The sequence below is a fragment of the Strix aluco genome, chromosome 1, assembly GCF_031877795.1.
Source record: "Strix aluco isolate bStrAlu1 chromosome 1, bStrAlu1.hap1, whole genome shotgun sequence".
Taxonomy (NCBI): Eukaryota; Metazoa; Chordata; class Aves; order Strigiformes; family Strigidae; genus Strix; species Strix aluco.
In genome coordinates, this window is record NC_133931.1 from 106,874,422 (window position 1) to 106,894,597 (window position 20,176).

Here is a 20,176-nt window from a genome sequence, read left to right on the forward strand (position 1 = left end):
AATGCTAGCAAAGTCATTACTTTCCCTTTATATAAGAAATAACAACAATGAAAAAAATGCCATGGCAAAGTGACGTTCCAGAGGTAAAAGCTGCCATGTAGAGGTAATGTCCATAGCTTAAAACATTAATTCTCCACTACTGTAGATAGCTGACACTACCACTGTCATTCTTTAGACAATCCTATTATCCTCTGAGGCAGCGACTGCAGAATGTAACTAGGAAAATCAAATCAACAGCAGTCAACACTTGTTGGGGACAAGGATGGATATTCTCTTCCCATCCCATGTTTGCTTACTTTCTTTGATTATCTGTCAATGTGATTCCCTGCGCAGACACCTTGAAATGGACAACGGTGGAGATGGGAGAAGGATCTTGCATCAGTGTGAGGCTCAAGGCTTTCTGTACTGCCTGGTAGCCCGTGAGAGACTCCATCTCCACTGAATTCAGGTACCAAACATTACATGCTGTAATGAAAGAGGGGAAAGACTTTGAGAAGACATTACCCAGGAGCAAGCAAACAGGTACCTTCTGAACAAAACCAAACAAAATGTAAATTTTCCACATTTGTAAAGCAAACAGGGAAGACTTGCAGCAAACTACCAAACCTTCTAAGTGTTCCTTACCTCATCCCACTGTTGCTTCATAGTTTAAGACTGTAATTTTAGAGGTCGTAGGTCTTTTGCTGTCCCTTTGGTTTTAGTACCTTTATATTTAAGCCAATGACTGTATTTATCTATTACCCACAAATCCTGAAATTTAAATAAATACAAGACAGAGGCAGAGAAAGAGGCTGCTTATAGGTACTGCTACAACAAAGGCATTCCTGAGGGAAAGAATGGGGATATTTTGCTTTTAATTTCCATTACAGCAGCCAATAAGAAAATATACACTTTTTTGCAGCATACACACATTTTACACTTTCAAATGTTATTTAAACTATATATATAGGAAAGCATTCGCTTGTTTGGCAAGACAAGAATATTTTCACCTCATAAAGAATTGAGGGTTGCTGCAAAGCTCACTTCTCTTTAATTCCATAGTGTTTTATATGTTTAGCAATTTTAGGGCAAAAAAAAATGCTTCTGCATTGAGAAAAATTACTGACTTATGTACTTTTAGGTCTATTCTTTACCTCAGCATGCACTTACTTTTAAAAGCGCTATTCCTCTCCTAAACATCTTAGTAACTTCTGAAGTATCTCTATAAAATAAAAGTTAATTGGTTTCTAAGGCTACTGAACAGTTAATTTTTTTACCTGGCCTCATATCAAATCTGCAGTGAGCACCAGGTAAAGAAGTACTAGTATTATACAGCATTATGTAGTAGTACTATAGTACTACATGGTAACAGTGCCATATAACACTATACAGTATTAATGAGATACATATAACATATATCATTAATAGAATTATTCACACGCTTAAATACTTTGGGACTGTGGTATAGAGTCAAATTTACAAGCAGATTAAGAACATTTTTGAAACAGAAAAGCCCTCTTAGTCTTATTCTACAGCACAAGTGAGAATGATTAAACACATCTGAAGCTAAACACTGGTACCAACAGATTTTGTGTTTTGGTAAAAACATTTGTGTAGGTATCCAGGTCAGAATTTACAACTCTGGCAGCTGACACATGCAAATTACCATGATAATATTTAACTTGCTTAGCAGTTTAGCTTGGCTTCCCAACTTACTAGGAAAGCAAAGATTAAATTAAATCTAATAGCTTCTCTTTTCATATGGCTGTTCTGTACACTGACTGAAGCTTTCTCCTATGACTACCTACATAAAATGCACAGCTAGACATTGGCACTTTCGAAACAACGAAGCAATTGTACAGTTAAAGACCGCACAAGCCTATATTTCATTCTAGCATGATGATCAGCCCAATAACTTCAAGCTCTGAACTCTGTCAGTGAAAGAAGGGATCCAGAGATTTTATTTATGTGATTAGTAAGTGTAAAATTTCCCAAACATATTTGCGCATTGGTGTCATAGTTTCAATAAACTTTGTTTGAATCAATTACTATACAATTCATGCAGAGAGGGATTTAAGATGATGAACGGCAAGTTCAAAGAGGCCTTCCTCACTGAACAGCTTTCTGTCATGTCTATCCAAAATTGTAAATAACATTCCAAACCATAAGCTCTCCTCTTCTCACATCATTACTGTGTATGTTTGGTACATATTTAAAACTCTCCATTATCCTGTGAGGCTTTCCCACCACAGGAAGCTTGCCTTGTTTCACAGTCTTACTCCTCACCACTTCTGAGACCCAGGTGAAGTGCTTTCATTCCTCTTCTGCCACACACTGCACTGATGTCAACAGATTGTGTTCAGGTTTTATTTCTAAATGAAATAGCCAAGCATTTTGTCTAGATTGTCCTCAATGTGATAGTTCAAAAGCAGTCACCAAATACAGTAGATTCCTTTACCTCTGTAGCACAAAAAATAATAAATGGACCCTTTTTCAAAAGTGTTGGAAAGTGCAAAAATGTCAGCTTAAAAAGGAGATTACAGGAAAGGAAAGGTAATGAGAAAGACTGAAAGATTTCTCATTTAAGAACACTGTGCATGGTCTGATGGGAGTATCGAATGACAGCAATCCCACAGAAACCATACTCAAGGCTAAAACAAATGGAAGACATCTGTGTCTTTTGTGAAATGAAGCTGCCCTGCAGTATTGCTGCTCTCGTCTTCCACAGGTGGCATTTTGTAGTCACGTCCATTCTACCACCAACAGCTACGCCATTTTGAGTAACCCTTGCTGATTTTAGACTGGGAATGTGCTTTGTTCAGAATGCTTAGCCCCTTGACTGTATTAGTGGAAACAGATATGAAGAACTGGATTTATTTGGGGCCAAAGATTTTGCTGCTGAACAGGAGGGTTAATACAGCAAAGTCTGTTCTAGGGCAAAAGCCACTTATCTAGTCTTACTGTCTAGTCTTCAATTGTCACTCTCTAGAAAGCAAAGGATTTCTGGTCAGCTTCTGCATTTAGATAATGACTAGAAACGTTATTAGGTTTTTCAGACAGCTATAAAAAATGATCATTCCAGGAAAACACATCTTCATTTTTTTAACTTGTGGACTGGGAGAAGGGTGGGGGGTAAAGTAGGGCAGGGAAAAAGTGCATCTGCTTTGACTAAACTGCAGGTGCTCACGCAAGCTCAGATAGTTGCAAAATAAACAATTTACTTTGGGTCTGCACTTCAGTGTTGAACTCCACAACCCCACAACCTGAATGTCTCTACGACTGGAGAAGGACCTCTGAAACATGGAAGATCAGTGGGACATGATGTATCAAGGCAAAAAAACCTCTGAGAATCTCTCCTAGTTAATTTATGTACTCAGGTTCGAAACCCTTGTTAAAAACCAAAACCAACAACGTAACAGGGAAAAACCAAATGTGCTAAGTTCCCCAAATGATCCATGATGTGACAGCCCCTCTAAGGACTTATGTGACTACTGTCCCAACTGAAGTAAGAATTATTTCTTTTTCTTTGGAAAGCACTGCCTGAGCAAGGAGAAACCATCATTTCTCAAAAGACAACACATGCCCCTTTTGCTGGGTTTTCAAGAGAGAAAGTTTTACAAAAAATTCATTCTCCTTGTTTTTCCCCCTGTTGGCCACAACAAACACCACCAGCACTGGCAGACAGAAAGTGCAACACGTGCTCACTCCTGGCACAGCCTTGCAAAGGCTTGCCATTGCCTCAGCCACACATTCCTGCTTGATTACAGCACTCACAGTGGTACTTCAAATTTTTAAGTGAAAGCAGATTGCTGCACAAGCAAGGAGTAACACTCCCTCTCTCCAGAGCTGCTCAGCCTGGCAACCACCCCCTTCTGAAGTGCGCTAAAATGGGTGAGGACAATGAGGTAGCATTCTTATAAAGGCATGCTTGGTCACAACACATTTGCTTGTGGCTCCAGTGGTAGGCTAAACTCAAAGGAGAGTGGCAAATGTAGTGTATTCTCCTGCTCTAATGGGACCAATTGGGTGGACAGACAGATCCTGAGGAGAATTCACAGCAGCCTGAAAACCAGGGACCATGGGAGAGCATGGACAGGATCCCCTGGGCATGCCCATGGCACAGGGGAATAACACAGTGGCTGCGTTTCTGCTAAAGACAGTCTTAAGCCTACGAAGTAATAAAGGTGCACTTGGACGCCACCACGCTTTTTCAGACAGGCTATTTCACTAGCTGTCTCTGGGTCAGCTGCACACAAACACCTCTATTTGAGGGCAATACAGACAGTACCAGTGCACAGCATCCCATCATTTGGAGGTAATGTTATCAGGGTTCTTCTGTCACAGCAGTAAGCTCACGGTAAGACAACTTAACTTGCCAGAATGGCTGCTGCAGTATGCATGAGAATCCATACGACAGCATCCAATGGAAAAGACACTGGACATCTCTCAACAAGTGATCACTCAGCATCAAGTGAAGCACAGGGCAACGTCTTTACAGAACAGGTAGTTAGGCATTGGAATAGGCTGCCCAGGGAGGTGGTGGAGTCCCCATCCCTAGAGGTGTTCAGGAGGCGGGTTGACATAGCACTGAGGGATATGGTGTAGTTGGGATCTGTCAGTGCTAGGTTAACGGTTGGACTAGATGATCTTCAAGGTCCCTTCCAACCTAGATGATTCTGTGTGATTCTGTGATTCTGTTTTTTAATTTTTTTTTCCAGATTGATGGGACAGTAAGAATTTTCCATTATGCTGAGAATTTAACTCTACTGAACACTTTCCACAGTTGCCTTTTGCAGACCTTGGATATAGTTCATGAACCTCTGCAATCACAGGTTGAAAATATCTTGTCTAAGTTCATCAGTTATGAAAACAATGTCACCGCTTAAAAATTGCTCTGCTTGAACCAACTTATGTGTACCTCATGTTCTCATGTAAGACATGACTGGAAAGCAAACACAGGGTTGTAGAACTTAGGAGCTGGTTGCAGAAAACAGAAAGAACTTGGTACATATCCTCACAGTGACCTCTACACTTCTACATAGCACTCTAAATTTAACTGCTCCCTTTAAACATCCTTCAGTCCAGTCTAAGCTTCAGCTTCTCCCAGCCTGCAAGATACAAAATTTGGTGACAGTCAAATGCAAGGAAAAAGTTTAACAGACCTGCACCCTGTTTGAGAAGCTCCGCTGCTGAGTTTGCAGCAGTCTGTGGAGAAGTTTCTGCTATCTCCTCCAAGGGATCTGCAAACAGAAAACACTGTCCATGTCTTGTTTGGGCTTGAATTGACAAATCAATGCACACGGTCAAGTATGAGTTTAGCTTTTGTAACTGTGATCTCATCTACTGGACAACTCTTGGCCAGAAACATGAAACAATCTTGTATCTGCAACTATAATCATTCATGTGGTTTTTGTGCTGCATCGTTTTTTTTGCCTCCAGCACTGCACGAGGGATGCTCGACCTTTACTTCCCAACAGTGAAAGCCATAACTACATAGCATATGCTGCAGGAACACGCAGGTCGTGACATTAGAACAACACAAACAGCTATATGCCCTCATTGCAACCTCAAAATTTTTAAAATAATTTTTATTATCTCATTTAATTTGTATAATTTACACTAATTCAGGCACAAAGACTTTATGTTTCTATGATTAAATCAATTAATTGTATTTTTATTCAGAAAATGATAATATAATCCTTCTTTCTTCATACTTACACAGAAAACAAACATCTGAACTATTAAGACAGCAGTGCAATGTTTACCTCCCAGTCTTCTGTTAAAATTAGTGAGAAAACTGTTCATCAGGATATTATTTTAATTATATAAATGCATGTAAAAAGATCTCACTTACTGCTGTATTTAACATGGTGTATGCTGTCTTGGAATACATTCAAATGAGGAAGAGGGCAGTAATACGGTGTGTGACACTATTCACATGTTTAGGGTCATGCATATGCTCCATGCACTGTGCCCAGAATCATTAACCACAGGTGATCACCTTAAAATGTGTGATCATATCAGATTCAGAAATAAACCCAAAATAAAGTTTCACTGTGGTATGTTTATTCAGGACAAGGCAAATATTTCAGTCCTACACCTCTGCCAGAACAGAAGGAGCTTTTCATTTTAGGTGAGGAGGATAATGAGAACAAGCTCACCTACCACACTGGTTTGCCATATAAAGAGATCTCTGGACACATCTACCATAGTGTGTTTTTGTGCTAAAATAGTTTCATTAATGTATTTGCATAATTCAAATGCTATGTTTGAACACTGACATATAGCCTTTAACAAAGACTTAAAGAGTTCAGTAGAAAACCACAAGAATGTTTAACATTTCAATAATACATCTGGTGTTAACTTCATGTGGGAGAGTAACAGACAACTCAATTATGGGGCAAGCATAGCTACATTTTGCTGTTGTCTTAGAGTGGTTTATGAAATCACCATAACCAAAATTAGAATTACATTCCTGTGATGCAACACAGGCTTTTTGATTGTTTACTTAAACAGTATTTGGACCTGTGTAAGTTGCTACTTCCTTCCTGCCAATGTCATTCAGGGAACCTTCTGTTCTTTACCTACTTGCCTTCCCTAACGCTCTTTTGCCACTCAGACCTGAATGAGTGGTTACATCTAACCATACATGGGCATAATTTCACGTTCAAGAAGTACGTTTGTCTTCCTACATGCTAGATTGCTGTGTGGATTTCCATGATGCATCTATGTTTATGACTGGAATAACACAGTACTAGCCTGCTCACAACTACAGCTTGGACAAGAGCCATCAGCAGTACTGAAGACCCACTCTTAAAACACAGCTTCCTTCCCTGTGTACTCTTGCTTAGATCTCGACTTGTGACATGTTCACCTGCCTTTAGACACTGGCACTCTGAAGCAGAGCTTGGCTGTGTATATTTCTTCTGTACTGTAACGAGCATACCTCTGTCTGGGATGAGGAGCTTGCAGGGCAATGCCAGTGGAGTGATGGAATGCTGATACACCAGAGCTGTCAAACTCCCTGTGGTCAGAAGAGTAACAAGACATGCACAGTTAACTTGGTAAACAACAAGAATGCTTAACAGTTATGTCGGGTCTCAAGTATTCTATAGATCAAGGCCCCCCACCCCCCAATTCTTTTGGCACTTAAGTCAAGACCTTCTTCAGTCAACTTTAGTGTATTCATGTTTCCTAGCACTGTCCCAGTTGGATGTACTTGAACTCATTAATCACAATCATATGCTCCCTTTCCCTGCTTAAACACACTGCTTAGGTTATCCTAACCTAAATGGCTTTGCTTCAAAGGGAGAAAGCACAAAAATGACAAACAGTAAATTCCTTTCAATGCTCTTTAACTTCTGCTACATTAAATATAGTAAAATCTTATGAAGATGGTAAGAGCGCAAGGGGTCAATGCTATGTGATGAGGCAGAGAAAGAGCAAGGATTTCTGCCTCTTAGACACTTAGTCTCCACTGTCTAGTGCTTTGTCTACACACACCTACATTTTGTGCTTCTAGAAGTATAAAAAATGGTCTAAATAAAAATTCCTCCATTCAATGCAGCAGTGATGTATGTAGCATTCTCTATTAAATTGTTCTTTTCTATTCAAAGTGATTTTTGTCATTTGGACTTGGCTTAATTAAAATAATTAAACATTAGTCATCCTTGACATTAGCATGTGAGACTATAATGAGCGAGAGGAAGACGCAATATTGATCAGACTGTACAAAAAGCCATCCTTCAATTCCATTTACTAACAAACATTGAACGTTATAATCACGTACTTGAGAAAAATCACACTTGAATCAAAAACCTCATTTTTACAGCCCATCAAAAATTTATTTGAAATGGAAAGATGACCCAATTCTGCAAGAGTCTTACAGAAACACAAAGACCAATTGATATATTAGTCCTTCACTGTCTTATCCATGTAAGTGTGTGAGTGCCTGCCTACCTACTTCATGAAGCAGTTTAAGGCTATATACACTGAAAGATTAGGAGATGCTCAAATGAAATGATTAGTAAGGCTACATATGTGCCATAAACAGGTACTTCAAGATCAAGGTAGGCCTGGGCTAAAAATTCTGATTTGAAATAAATCTCACGCCAAACACTGACAAAATTCAACCCGCCTTTACTTCAAATAGGATTTTTCATTTTATACTTGTTCACTTTACGGTAGATGACCCTTTCATGGGTGTATTGGGTGTATGTGACAAGGCTGGTAGCAGGAGGTGGGAGGGCTGCAAGGTGACCTCTGTGGGAAGAGGCCAGGGGGCTGCCCCATGCCGGACACAGCCAGCTCCAGCAGACCCACTGCAGAGCGCCACAGAGCCACAGGCGGGATGTCTCTGGGAAAGCCTATCTAAGATAGGGCAGAAAAGCCCACACAGGGCAAGAAGGGAACACAAAGGGTGAGACACAGCAAAGGGAACACCACAGTCAGGGGCGGAAGAGGAGAGGAAGGTGCTCCGAGCACCCAAGCTGACATCCTGCACCCTGCAGCCTGTAGAGGATGTCACACTGGAGCAGATGGAAGTTTCCTGAAGGAAGTGTGGCCCATGAAGAGCGCATGCTGGAGCAGATTTGCTTTCCCCAAAGGATGGCAGCCCACACCTCAGCAGGGAAGAAGTGGGAGAGGGATGGAGCAGCAGAGAGGAACTGATCTGTAATGACCATACGCTCCCCACTCCCTCCTGCATTGCCTGCAGTGAGGGTGAGGAGTCTGGGGGAAAGCAGTGAAGCTGAACTTGGGAAAAGGGGAAGGAAAAGTGTTATTTTAACGTCTTTGTTTCTCACTACCTGAACATCGATTTTAATTGGCAAAAAAATAAATTAATTTTTCCCCAAGTTGAGTCTCTCTTGTCCTTGGTGTAAGTGGTTAGCAACCTCCCTGTCTTTAACTCGACCCATGAGCTTTCTCATCCTATTTTCCTCTCCTGCCCCATGGAGGAGGGCAAATGAGTGAGCATCTAGGTAGGTGTTTGGCTGTTTGCCATAACAGGCAATGCACTTTCATCATATGACATTAGTTAGGCTGACACAGCATAATGTACTTTGTGAATGTCCTATCCTTGTGTCATTTTAGCCAGCTAGTATACAGTATAAATATAGCAGAGGACAAAATAAGGCAAAGGTCCTGAATCAGTAAGACCCGTAACAGCCATCTAGCTCAGCTGTCTGCAGTGACACTGGTAGTGGTAGACAAGTTTGATCGCTTTAATGTTGGCCACGTGCATCTGTGTTAGAGTGCCCTGCAGGTAGACTTAGGGTAAATGTGTACAAGGCTCCTATAACCTTAGAATGGGTTTCTACAGAAATCATCAGAACTTGAGCAAAGTATTCTCTTATTTGCACTCCATCCAAGCCTATAAAACAGCTCTGGCAAATGCTAACTGTTTCCATTTTCTGTGTCCCTGTGATGCACAGTACTTACCAAAATATGGTTCATTTGGGCATCCTTTCAAGCGCACCCCCTTGTGAGTGCATTCAATCAGAAAATGCCTTACAAGTTCATTTGACAAATCTCCAACTGTGTTGAAAAAGAAAAAGCAAGCTCATGAAGAGAAGCAATGAACAGACAACAGTCTTACAAATTAGCAGGTCTTTATGAAGCGGTTTTCCACATTACCACCAAATGTTTTATATGCAGCATGCAAAGAATACATTAGACCTGCTTTGCTGCAAGGTTACAAGCTCTAATAAAAAGGCCATTTTGCAAAAAACAAGCAAGCAAATAGTTCACTTTAGACAACGACAGGAAAAGGTTTTATAATCACAAGTGACTGACATCCAAATATACACTGGCGTCCAAAATGTCCAAGCATGGTCCCAACTACAGACAGGAACAGCAAGTTGGAAAATGAACAGTTAGAAATTCTGATGCACTTGCTTATTAGAAGAATTTGTATCCAATGTGACAAGGGGGTACAAATATGATAGAATACTCAGATTTCTAGTGACAGTTCTGCTCGCAGAACTTTTCCAGATTAAGAGAAGATTTAGCTACACAAAGGTAACAATGCCAAGTCTCTCAGTTAATTTTTAAGTTTTAAAATGTTTGCGGTTTCATGCTGTCTTTGCTCCTGAAAACAAACAACTACATGAAACACTCAGGTTTCACTACATTTTTAAAGAGTTTTTATCTCTCAGGAATCTAGGACAAATCAAAACTGTGAAGTTAGATGTAATGAGGAAATTCAAAGTCCAAGAGGCATATAAAAATTCCCTTGAGATTTAGCAGTCTTTTAAACATATACATACATATGCACACATATAATTAAGACAACTTCATTATTTCTTGAAAGACCGGTTCACAGTACTTCACACCTGACTACAAACTGAATCTCTCTCCAAGAATTAGAGGGTTATCTCATAGCAATGGGACAAAGCTATCCAACCATTCAAACCTTAACAGAAGAGCCACAAACACAAATGCTCCCTTTGACTCTGATCTATCAGCCATAGTCCAGTAAACACACGACATCAAGGGTGGACTTTCAGGCTAATACAGATGAACACATTAATCTGGACAGCAGAAACTTCTATGCAAGCAAATACTGCAAAGATCACCTTTTCAAACAGCTTACTGTCTGCTGTTATGCTCTCACAGTATTAAAAATAAATTACTACAAGGGTATGTGGGAAGGGGAAGCCTGGAACGAGAAACCCTGCAGGAAACTGAACAAATCTGTGCCTTCTGGGATGAAACAGTGGGAACTGAAAAAGCTAAATATCACAGAGTGAGAAGCAGAAGAGTGCTAGAGTCTCAACTAAAATTTTCTCTTACTGCTACTTGCCTGTGGTACAACTACATAAACACGCTCTTAAAGGCTACTACAGTTTGAACTTTTCTCCCTGGACTTCACTGGTTTGATGAAAGAAAAAGGTTACTAAGAACACCTATAGCCACTCTCCATTTGCTTTCATGTTGTTGCCATCACCACCCTAGTGCACCCCTGGTGTCTTTGTTAAATATGACATTGCAGTGGTTCTGTTAATGTTTCTTGGCAATAAAAAGAAGGATCACACAGCAAATTTTTATTAGAAATTGTCTCAAGATACTAGATTAAGTGCACAGAATTTGAAATTGTAATAGAGGTGGGCTGCTAACCTTGTTCCAGAGCAAGCAGGAAATCTTAAAAAAACCCACCATCAACAGCTAACCAACCAACCCCAGACAAAACCACACTTCCATAACATGACACTAAGAATCACTGCTTTCCTGTGATCTCAGTTGCTACCTCTCTACGCATCATGTACTAATGAAACACAATAAGCCTTGTAAAATTAAAATACCAGCAATGAAAATCACCCCACTACCCTTACAGTAACACAAATTGAGCCAAGAACATTATAGATACTGAGGCTGCTGAGTTTCCATACATCGATTAATGCTTTTGATATGTTCTCCTCATTTCACCTTTCACAACTATCAGGCGCAAGTTATACATGGAGGCACTGGAGCTGGGAGAGTAAGTTTATTTCATCACTTCTTTTAAACAACTATAACCTTTCCTTAGGGAACCTCCTCAGATTTATATCTAATGTAGAACTGTTTCAAAACGAAACCTTGGGGTTAAAAATATTCAACCTTCCAGCCAAGTGAAAGCTTTACATGGTGGTATGTGAATCAAATGAAGACTTCTGATTGCTAGAGAGGACCCATTACCGAGATGGGGTTTGTTTTCTATTAGGTTGATAAGGTACAATACATGCAGAGCCACAATGAACGTACATTTACAAGCCATGGTGAAACTGTAAAGTACAACAGACAACTTAACCAGTCTCATTTAACAAGGTACCAAATGAAGCCTGTAATTCAAGTTGCACTTACTAGAAGAGGGGAGATTCCTCCAGGTTATTACCGAGTAATAAGGACTTCCTACTAAGCATGGCTTGTTAAATAAAAGATAGAAGGCATACAGTACCTTTCTTGTTTAACTGCAGCACAGAAGGAGGTGGTGTAGCAACTTTCATTGCTAGCCCATAGGCTCCCCGGAAGGAATGACTGTCTCGAACAATGAATGACCCAGGTTCCTTGTCCTTGAGAACAGCAATGGCTGCAAAGGATTCCAGGAAAAAAAGAAAAATAGTTCCAGAACAATGCACACACCCAAGAAGTACAGAAGTGCAGATCTATAATTAAGACGAGACTAAAGGAAATAAGATCCTTTTCTCTGTCTCCATTGCTGTAGAACAGAATAGAGTCAAGCATATTTGGGGGATCTGAGTGGAAACATCTTGTGGAAATCATACAGACACTTATTTCAAGTACAGATCCCAACTGATTTTTAAATTGAGAAGGACATGCAGGTCCCAGCAGGATTTCTACAACCAATGCAAAAACAAGTTGATTCCTGCTTACGTTTTCTCAACTTGATAGAAGCATGACAGAGAGCACAGCTCTCTGTAATTCCCAGGCTGACTAGTCAGCACTGTTTTTCTTTTCCTACACAGCTTCAACAGTCAGGGCAGATCCGTTTTCATCCACCACCAAGTTTCTGTCCCTGCAAAGCAGTCTCACTCCCTTACTAGTTTTAAAGCAGGGGAAGAGATGTTAAGTATTTGCTCTTTGACTGTCCAAGCACTGAAATATTTTACATCTATATTCTGTGATCTCTTCTGGAAGTGTGATACGAAGTCCTCCCCAGAAGGAACCATTTGCAGGAAAACTGCTCTTGCTTGGCGTGAGTCTACTGCAGACTTTGAAATCTAGTAGCCCAAAATCTTAAAACTCATTTTGAAAAAGACAAAAAGGTTCATCTAACGATTGATCTTAATTAGATCTTAATAAATCCTTAGTACTTTGCTTTTTATTCTTCCTCCTTAAAATTTTTGCAGGTACTTGTGTTTGTTTCCAGAATTTCTAACGACCGGTAAGCCTTCAAAGAAACTCTGGAAAAGGCCCAAATTTGACCCTGGAGTCCTTAACTGTCTATATACACAGAACACGGAAATTATGCATATGGGGCATGAAGCCATATTTTGCAAGGCCTGAGCAAGGATTACATCATAAACACACACATTTTTTTTTTCCATGAAAAGAAGAATAGTAACAGAAAATCAGGAAAATGTAGACATAATTGTCTCTCCTGTTTTAAGTGAGTAAAGCAAATGCATATATATTCTGTTCTATTCATCTGTCAGATGATGAAGAAAGCAGCTATTTTTACAGTAAACTGTCACATGTTGAGAGGAGGAGGATGAACATATAAAAACCTGCAATTCAGCAGTATTCGTGTAACACTTCTAAATCCACAGGGTGACAGTAATCATTTGTCACAGGAACAGTCCATTAAGCACAGGAAAAAGAATAAGTGCTCCCCCTCCTCAGCAACAGTATCACTTTTTAAAAGGAATTTTACTTGGTAGGGTGAAAAGAAGCATACTAAAAGGTTGGGAATAATTTCATTTGTTCAAGCAGCTAGGTTTACATTTCCTTTATGATCTACTCCCCTCTCCGGATTCACATCAAGTCAGGAAATTTTTTTTGTACATTGAAAAGACTCAGTTCTCATTATGGGTGGGGAGTGGGGAAGGGGACTGGAGTGAAAGGACCAGTAAAACATCATACCAAGATGAATTAATGATCTTTTTTCTATGATCTTTATTTCCATGGGCTCGTATTTACCACTACACTATAAAAGGCATCCTCACCATTGAGAAACTATGAACTAGACAGACACAGTGATTCATCATTTGCCAGTAGCTGAAGGCTATTTTGGTTTAGTGTGAACTTCCTTCCCAATGCAGAACTAATTTGTCATTTTTCCTTTTTGACAACCACATTTTAAGAATCCCAGTTTAAAATCCTGACATAACTCATTAAATATAATTCAGTATAGCTGAATATTACAATACGGACACAAGGACCATGAGACCAACTACATCTGCAAAGCACCCAGCATGCTTTATTTACGGACTGTGCAGGGACAAGCTCTAAGTATGTATGTATACATTTTCACACACACGTTAAAAGCTTTCTCCATCTCATTTAATAATACATCTGTATATAGAGGTACCATATCTGTACTGTACACCATAAAGATGTTGTTCCATGGGAGCGTTATTTAGTAACCTTTAAGAAATAATGTATGACACTTGCAGCTGACAATGAAATTCAGGCTACAGAACGACTGGTAGATGAGGATGTTTTTATGATGACTTCTAGCTAATGAATTGTTCTCTGATATTTAGCATCTCTCAACCTATTACCTGTGGAGGGAAACACACGTGGCCGAGATCATGCCCGAGCAGCACACTCGTACTCAAAGGGTTTCTGAGAGCAGCAGTTGTTTGGATTGCATCATACATATCTGCCATTCCAAAACCCGGAGCTTTTCAGTAAAGTGCATTTGCAGCAGCTACCACAGGCAGATTTAAATTACTTAGTAGTTAGTTCAGTTAGGCAAACAATTTGTTTGATCAACTGAGTATTTTTTAAGGATTACTTGACTGCCTTCCACTCTCAAATTCAGCCTTTGGACAAAAGAAATTAAGTGATGTTGTCTGTGGCCCTTCTAGGTTTTATATTTCTTGTATTTCTTTCAGACATCAGGTATGCATCAAAAAAATTTAAGGAGAATTCACCAGCTAGTCTTTCTGTGAATGGATATGCAAGAACATGTATCAGTTGATATACCTTGTTCTCTTGAAATATCTGGTTTATACCAGAACTTCGATGTGTCCTGGACAAATTTTACAGTCACATGTTTATCAGTTGTGTTTTCTGTGAAATAAAAGGGAGAAGAGGTCAAGAGATTTTTTAAACACAAAAGCATTTTTGTACTTTTCTTTCCAATTTCCAATCACCTTAATTATTCAAAAACATCATGCTTAGAAGGACAATTTAGAGAAACTCTGAACTGGTTTAGAACCATCAAATATAATACTGTACACTAAGATTATGAAAGCATTCCTGAAGTTTCATTTTGCAAAACCCATAAAATATGAAAAACTTTTACATTTATAAAGCTGTATTAAATACAAAGCTTCTCAGTGGGGTCCAATTAACACACATCTACATTTTCAACTATTGTTGACACAAGTCTAGAAAGCTGCAGTGAGAAGCCAGTCCTTATTAAAAGAAGTTGGAGTCCACACCGCTTGCTTGTGGTTTGGCAGTTCAAAAGGTAGGCTGCCCTTGGCTGACATCTAGGGAAGCACAGAAAGAATTCTACAGCCTCTTTCTCTGAATAATACAACCAAAACCAGTGAACTGGTGCCACTTACTACAAACATGCAAGTCCTCTGTGCTCTTTCCATTCCACTGCTTTTTTTTCCCCTCCCCACTTTTAAAATCCCCTAAATGCTTTTTATAAACTCATATAAAATCTAGTGTATTTTGCATTTCTCTGATGTAGAACCTACCTGGCACTGGGGAAGTGCTTAACATTTTTGAGAAATCTGGGAGGACATTTGGGAAAGGGATGCTGATTGTGCTTCCACTGTGGGGGCTCGAGAAGCCACTTGAAGAAGGTGACACCGAGGCAAAGGAACGGTCTCCTTCAGAGGACCTCTTTTTCTCTGGAAGAGGCGGTTGAGCATGTAGATTCCCTCCATGGTGTTGCTGAACCACACTGTTCTGGCTATTGTGTCCAGAGGCCACTGTAAGAAAGTTTTGTGTCAAAAAGCCATTGTCCTCAGCATTTGCCACTGATGAGCTCACGGTTTTAGGAGAGATGCTAGTATTGGCTATGAAAGTAGCTTGTTTCTCCTCTCGGAGGGAGCTACAGCCCCTGTTGCCCCTGCTGTAGCTCAGGTAGGCCCGGGCACTGCTGCTGACAGCAGGTTCTTGCTGTGGGTCTGCTGGTGAATTCTCCAGGCTGCTCAGGGTGACGACCTGCAGTCCTGGAGTTTGGAAATGAGACAAGAGAGAGACATCTTGCACGGCGTTTGAAAACTCTGAGGGCACAAGGTAACCTCCTGGTGGTCTGCTGTTTCCCATTGAAAGCTGGAGCGATGGGGAAGCTTTAGGGCTGCTTTCAAGCCAAGGACGTTCTGTTGCAGAAGAGCTGCCAAAAAATGCCAAAAATTGAACACAAAAATAAAACAACAGCCAAGTAATTCCCTTAAAATGTCACTGTACAACCCATGCTGCAGTGATTACAGAAAGCAACGAACTGCCTCACCCAGGACAATACCTGAGGTTGCTCTTTGATAATATGCTGGACCTGGTGATGCAGCTGGATCAAGGTATGCCAGCCCCACCCCCATCACTCATTTCTTCAGTCATTATTTTCTGCTTCATCTCACCCTCCACCTAGCCATGCTGATAGGACAGTTTATGAGTCTGCACTGTGAACCAGGCCATCAAATTAATCACAGTTAAAAAACTCCTTCCTCCCCCTGTCCTAGAGGATTACTTTTATTATGAATCAATTCAGTGAGGTTGTTCACAGCACTGCTTCACATACAGTGGTCCTGGAGATCTCTTAACCCAGTGAGCTGAAGTGCTACCTGGAAAAGAGCAGTAGGACGCAACAATTTCTTAAGCCAAAGCTGCCATCAAAGGCAGAGGTTTATGGAAGAAAACGGACACTGCCACAGCAGTTCTTACATGCAGTCTCAGGTTCATTAAAAAAAAAAAAAAATTAAAAGAAATGGGCTAAGGAGGTAGTTGTGCACCACCACAGAATAAATGAATAACTATTGACTCGGGGTAAATGGTATTTTGCAGGTCCTACAGGATGATGAAAAAAAAAGTGCTCTAAAGATGTAATAATGTCATCTCTTGAGCATACAACTGCTTTTACCTCCTCTTTTTGCCTCCTCTTCTGATTCCCACCTTACCAACTTTTTTTAACAATAATCTGTATGACATTTCCTGAAGCTACTTAAATCTTCCTTGGTATGGAGAGCCCGTAATTCATGTGCTTGCTCTGTAAAGCAAGGAATTAAATCTCTGAACTGTAATAGTGGATTGCTTGTGAATATATATGAAGGAGCCTAAAGGAATTGTCTGTTGACATTTTTTAAAATATTTTTTTCGCTATGTTGTTAAGCCAATTTTCATTGCTCAGTTTCTGTGATGTCCATGTGTTGGCTGTTTCAGCCAATTTATGGAGACTGAAGTCAGCTTATTTGAAGTAAAAAGAATCATATGAATCCTAAGAATTATTCTAATCATGACACAAAAGGATCAATGAGAAGACAGCTATATTTTTTCTGATGTTGACCAAGGATACTTGACTTAATGGTTGGACTAGATGATCTTCAAGGTCTTTTCCAACCTAGACGATTCTGTGATTCTGTGATAAGAACACAGTTCCCAAGACCCAACTCTTAGACCAGGTCCCGTGGTTAATTTATTTGATGAGGGAGTAATTTTGACTCATAGAATTAAATATTTCAACAGTAAACATTAGATTTTTCTACTGGCTAGCAATTCCACCTGCTCAAGTAGAGAATAACAAACATTCTTCTAGACAAGACAAACTAAGCTTCTAATGAAACCATCTGATGAAAGTTTAAATTGCCTCCTTGCTTCTAGAAGTGAAATGCTCTTAGACTGTAGCTGGAAAACATTACCAGCAATACCAAATGTACAGAGAACAAACTCATTGTGAGATGCAGAAAAGAGCTGACATAAGATAAATAGAAAAAATAAAGGATTTTTAATTAAAAGGGAACTGTGGAAATGGATATCAGTAGATTTGAACAGATCAAAGTAGAAGGGCCATAAAGAAAGGGAAGGAAAAAAAAAGAAGACATCATTGCAAGAAAAAAAACCCCACAGTTGTAGCTATCTGCTGGATGAAATGAAAAACAACAGGAAAAATATTTAGAAAGAAGGGAACAAAATTTTCTAGATAAAGTTTGAAGTAGAAATGTAAGCTTGATAACAACTGCATTTCCTGATGAGCTTTTAATTCATATCCGCTTATAATGAAATGTTACCTTGTCCCCTCCTTAGTAAACACTAACATACTTTGTTCAGTCTTACAATTCACATTCATAAGCACAAATCGAAACGTTCACAGTCCAAATACTGACTGAAAATTAAATCAATTAGATGGGGAGATAAATAAAAGCTAAATAGGTATCAACATACTCGAAGTCCTGACTGAGAGTCTGACACACCAATCAACAGCACTCTAAATAGTTACTATGAAAAAGGAGCCAATTATCCAAGAACAAGAATAGGATAGCCACAAAGGAATGTTGTTGCAGTATGATAGAAAAGGAAACCTAATGAGCTGTAAACGTAACAGCTCATCTATTAAGTAAATACAGGGCATAGCTGATGACTGACCATTCATTGTCATGGTCGTGGTCATGGTCTTCTGAACCTTCTAACAGTAACCCGGGACTCCCTGTTTGCAATTTCCTGCTATTTCTCTTCTTATGCTGTAAGCTCCTTGGAACAGGGGATATTTTGTAAATTTATACTATTCAAGCTCTGGTCCAGAGCCCTACATGTTTACCACAGTACAAATATGAAATAACAAAATCTCTCAGCCTGCTGAGCAGCTGAAAGGGAGTCAGCTATTCACTACCAAAACCAAATCCTCTGATATTTTACTGACTAGAAATGCATGTACTGCAGTGAGAAGACTGCTCCCTCTCTCTCATATACAACTTATTCCAATGTGAAATTTCATTAAATGCTTTTCAGTAAATCACAGAATCATCTAGGTTGGAAAGGACCTTGAAGATCATCCAGTCCAACCGTTAACCTAGCACTGACAGATCCCAACTACACCATATCCCCAAGCGCCACGTCAACCTGCCTCTTGAACACCTCCAGGGATGGGGACTCCACCACCTCCCTGGGCAGCCCATTCCAACGCCTAACAACCCGTTCTGTAAAGAAATACTTCCTAATATCTAGTCTAAACCTTCCCTGGCGCAACTTGAGGCCATTGCCTCTTGTCCTGTCGCTTATTACTTGGTTAAAGAGACTCATCCCCAGCTCTCTGCAACCTCCTTTCAGGTAGTTGCAGAGGGCGATGAGGTCTCCCCTCAGCCTCCTCTTCTCCAAACTAAACAACCCCAGTTCCCTCAGCCGCTCCTCGTACGACATGTGCTCCAGACCCTTCACCAGCTTCGTTGCCCTTCTCTGGACACGCTCGAGTAATTCAATGTCCTTCTTGTAGTGAGGGGCCCAAAACTGAACACAGGAATCGAGGTGCGGCCTCACCAGTGCCGAGTCCAGGGGTAAGATCACTTCCCTGTCCCTGCTGGCCATGCTATTTCTGATGCAAGCCAGGATGCCATTGGCCTTCTTGGCCACCTGGGCACACTGCTGGCTCATGTTCAGCCAGCTGTCAATCAACACCCCCAGGTCCCTCTCTGACTGGCAGCTCTCCAGCCACTCCTCCCCAAGCCTGTAGAGCTGCTGGGGGTTGTTGTGGCCGAAGTGCAGCACCCGGCATTTGGTCTTACTAAAACTCATACAGTTGGCCTACAGTAAAGCACTAGAGAAGCTGGTTAAGAGCACAGGAAAATATGTATGAGCTTGTGCTAGCACATAATAAAGTAACTGAGCTATAATTCCTATTTATTTTTGTATTCCTATTTATCTTCAAAGCTAATTGTGTCCCTGATGTATAAATAACATCTCTGTATGTGGTAAATTCCAGCTGGTGGACAACATCATAGTTAAATGTCACAACCAAACTCAAAAGCTCTCAGACAAATGCTCTGCAATGAAGATGCAAACATACATCTTGGCTGGAAACTACAGTTATGAGAACTGAACAATAAGGTAGGAGAATCTTTTCCTACCTTTCTCCCCCTGGGATAGGACTGTTACTTGAAACAGTACATGAAGATGCAAAACAGCGCTGAAAGGAGGGATCCGTCTGCATGTTGGCCCTCGGCAAAGCAGGGTTAGTGCCCACAGTGCTGTCAGACATCACCATAGAGTGGTTAATGGCTTCCGCGTAACTTTGAGATTCTGCAGCAAAGGAAACAAAGCAAAAGGCAAGTTAAAAAACAACTCACATTTTTCTGGACCTTGTACTGAAAGAATTGTTTATAAAACAATCTGGTTTTCTCTTAATAGGACTATAAAGAAGAGTTTTTATTTGTTTGAGCAGTAACATTTTATTTCACACATTACACTGACTGCTGAAAACATCCAGCAGAACAAACAGCAGAGGGAATAAAGATTACAGAATTGCACCACTCAAACTGTTTGATCAGCTCTCCAGGGTACATTCTCTAGCCCTAAAGATGAGAACAGA

General features: G+C 40.2%; 1 protein-coding gene across 5 annotated transcripts in view; it reads right to left on the minus strand.

Annotated features, from left to right (window-relative positions):
* Nucleotides 1–20,176, minus strand: part of TNS3 (tensin 3) — a 241,567-nt gene that overhangs the window by 5,970 nt on the left and 215,421 nt on the right. For all 5 annotated transcript variants that reach the window (XM_074830359.1, XM_074830370.1, XM_074830348.1 and 2 more), the window contains 8 exons: nt 19,716–19,887; nt 15,357–16,000; nt 14,629–14,715; nt 11,915–12,046; nt 9,421–9,516; nt 6,926–7,003; nt 5,142–5,219; nt 297–465 (listed from right to left, as the gene is read on the minus strand). In XM_074830359.1, coding sequence (XP_074686460.1) covers nt 297–465; nt 5,142–5,219; nt 6,926–7,003; nt 9,421–9,516; nt 11,915–12,046; nt 14,629–14,715; nt 15,357–16,000; nt 19,716–19,887 — 1,456 coding nt within the window. The remainder of the gene's footprint in view (nt 1–296; nt 466–5,141; nt 5,220–6,925; nt 7,004–9,420; nt 9,517–11,914; nt 12,047–14,628; nt 14,716–15,356; nt 16,001–19,715; nt 19,888–20,176) is intronic.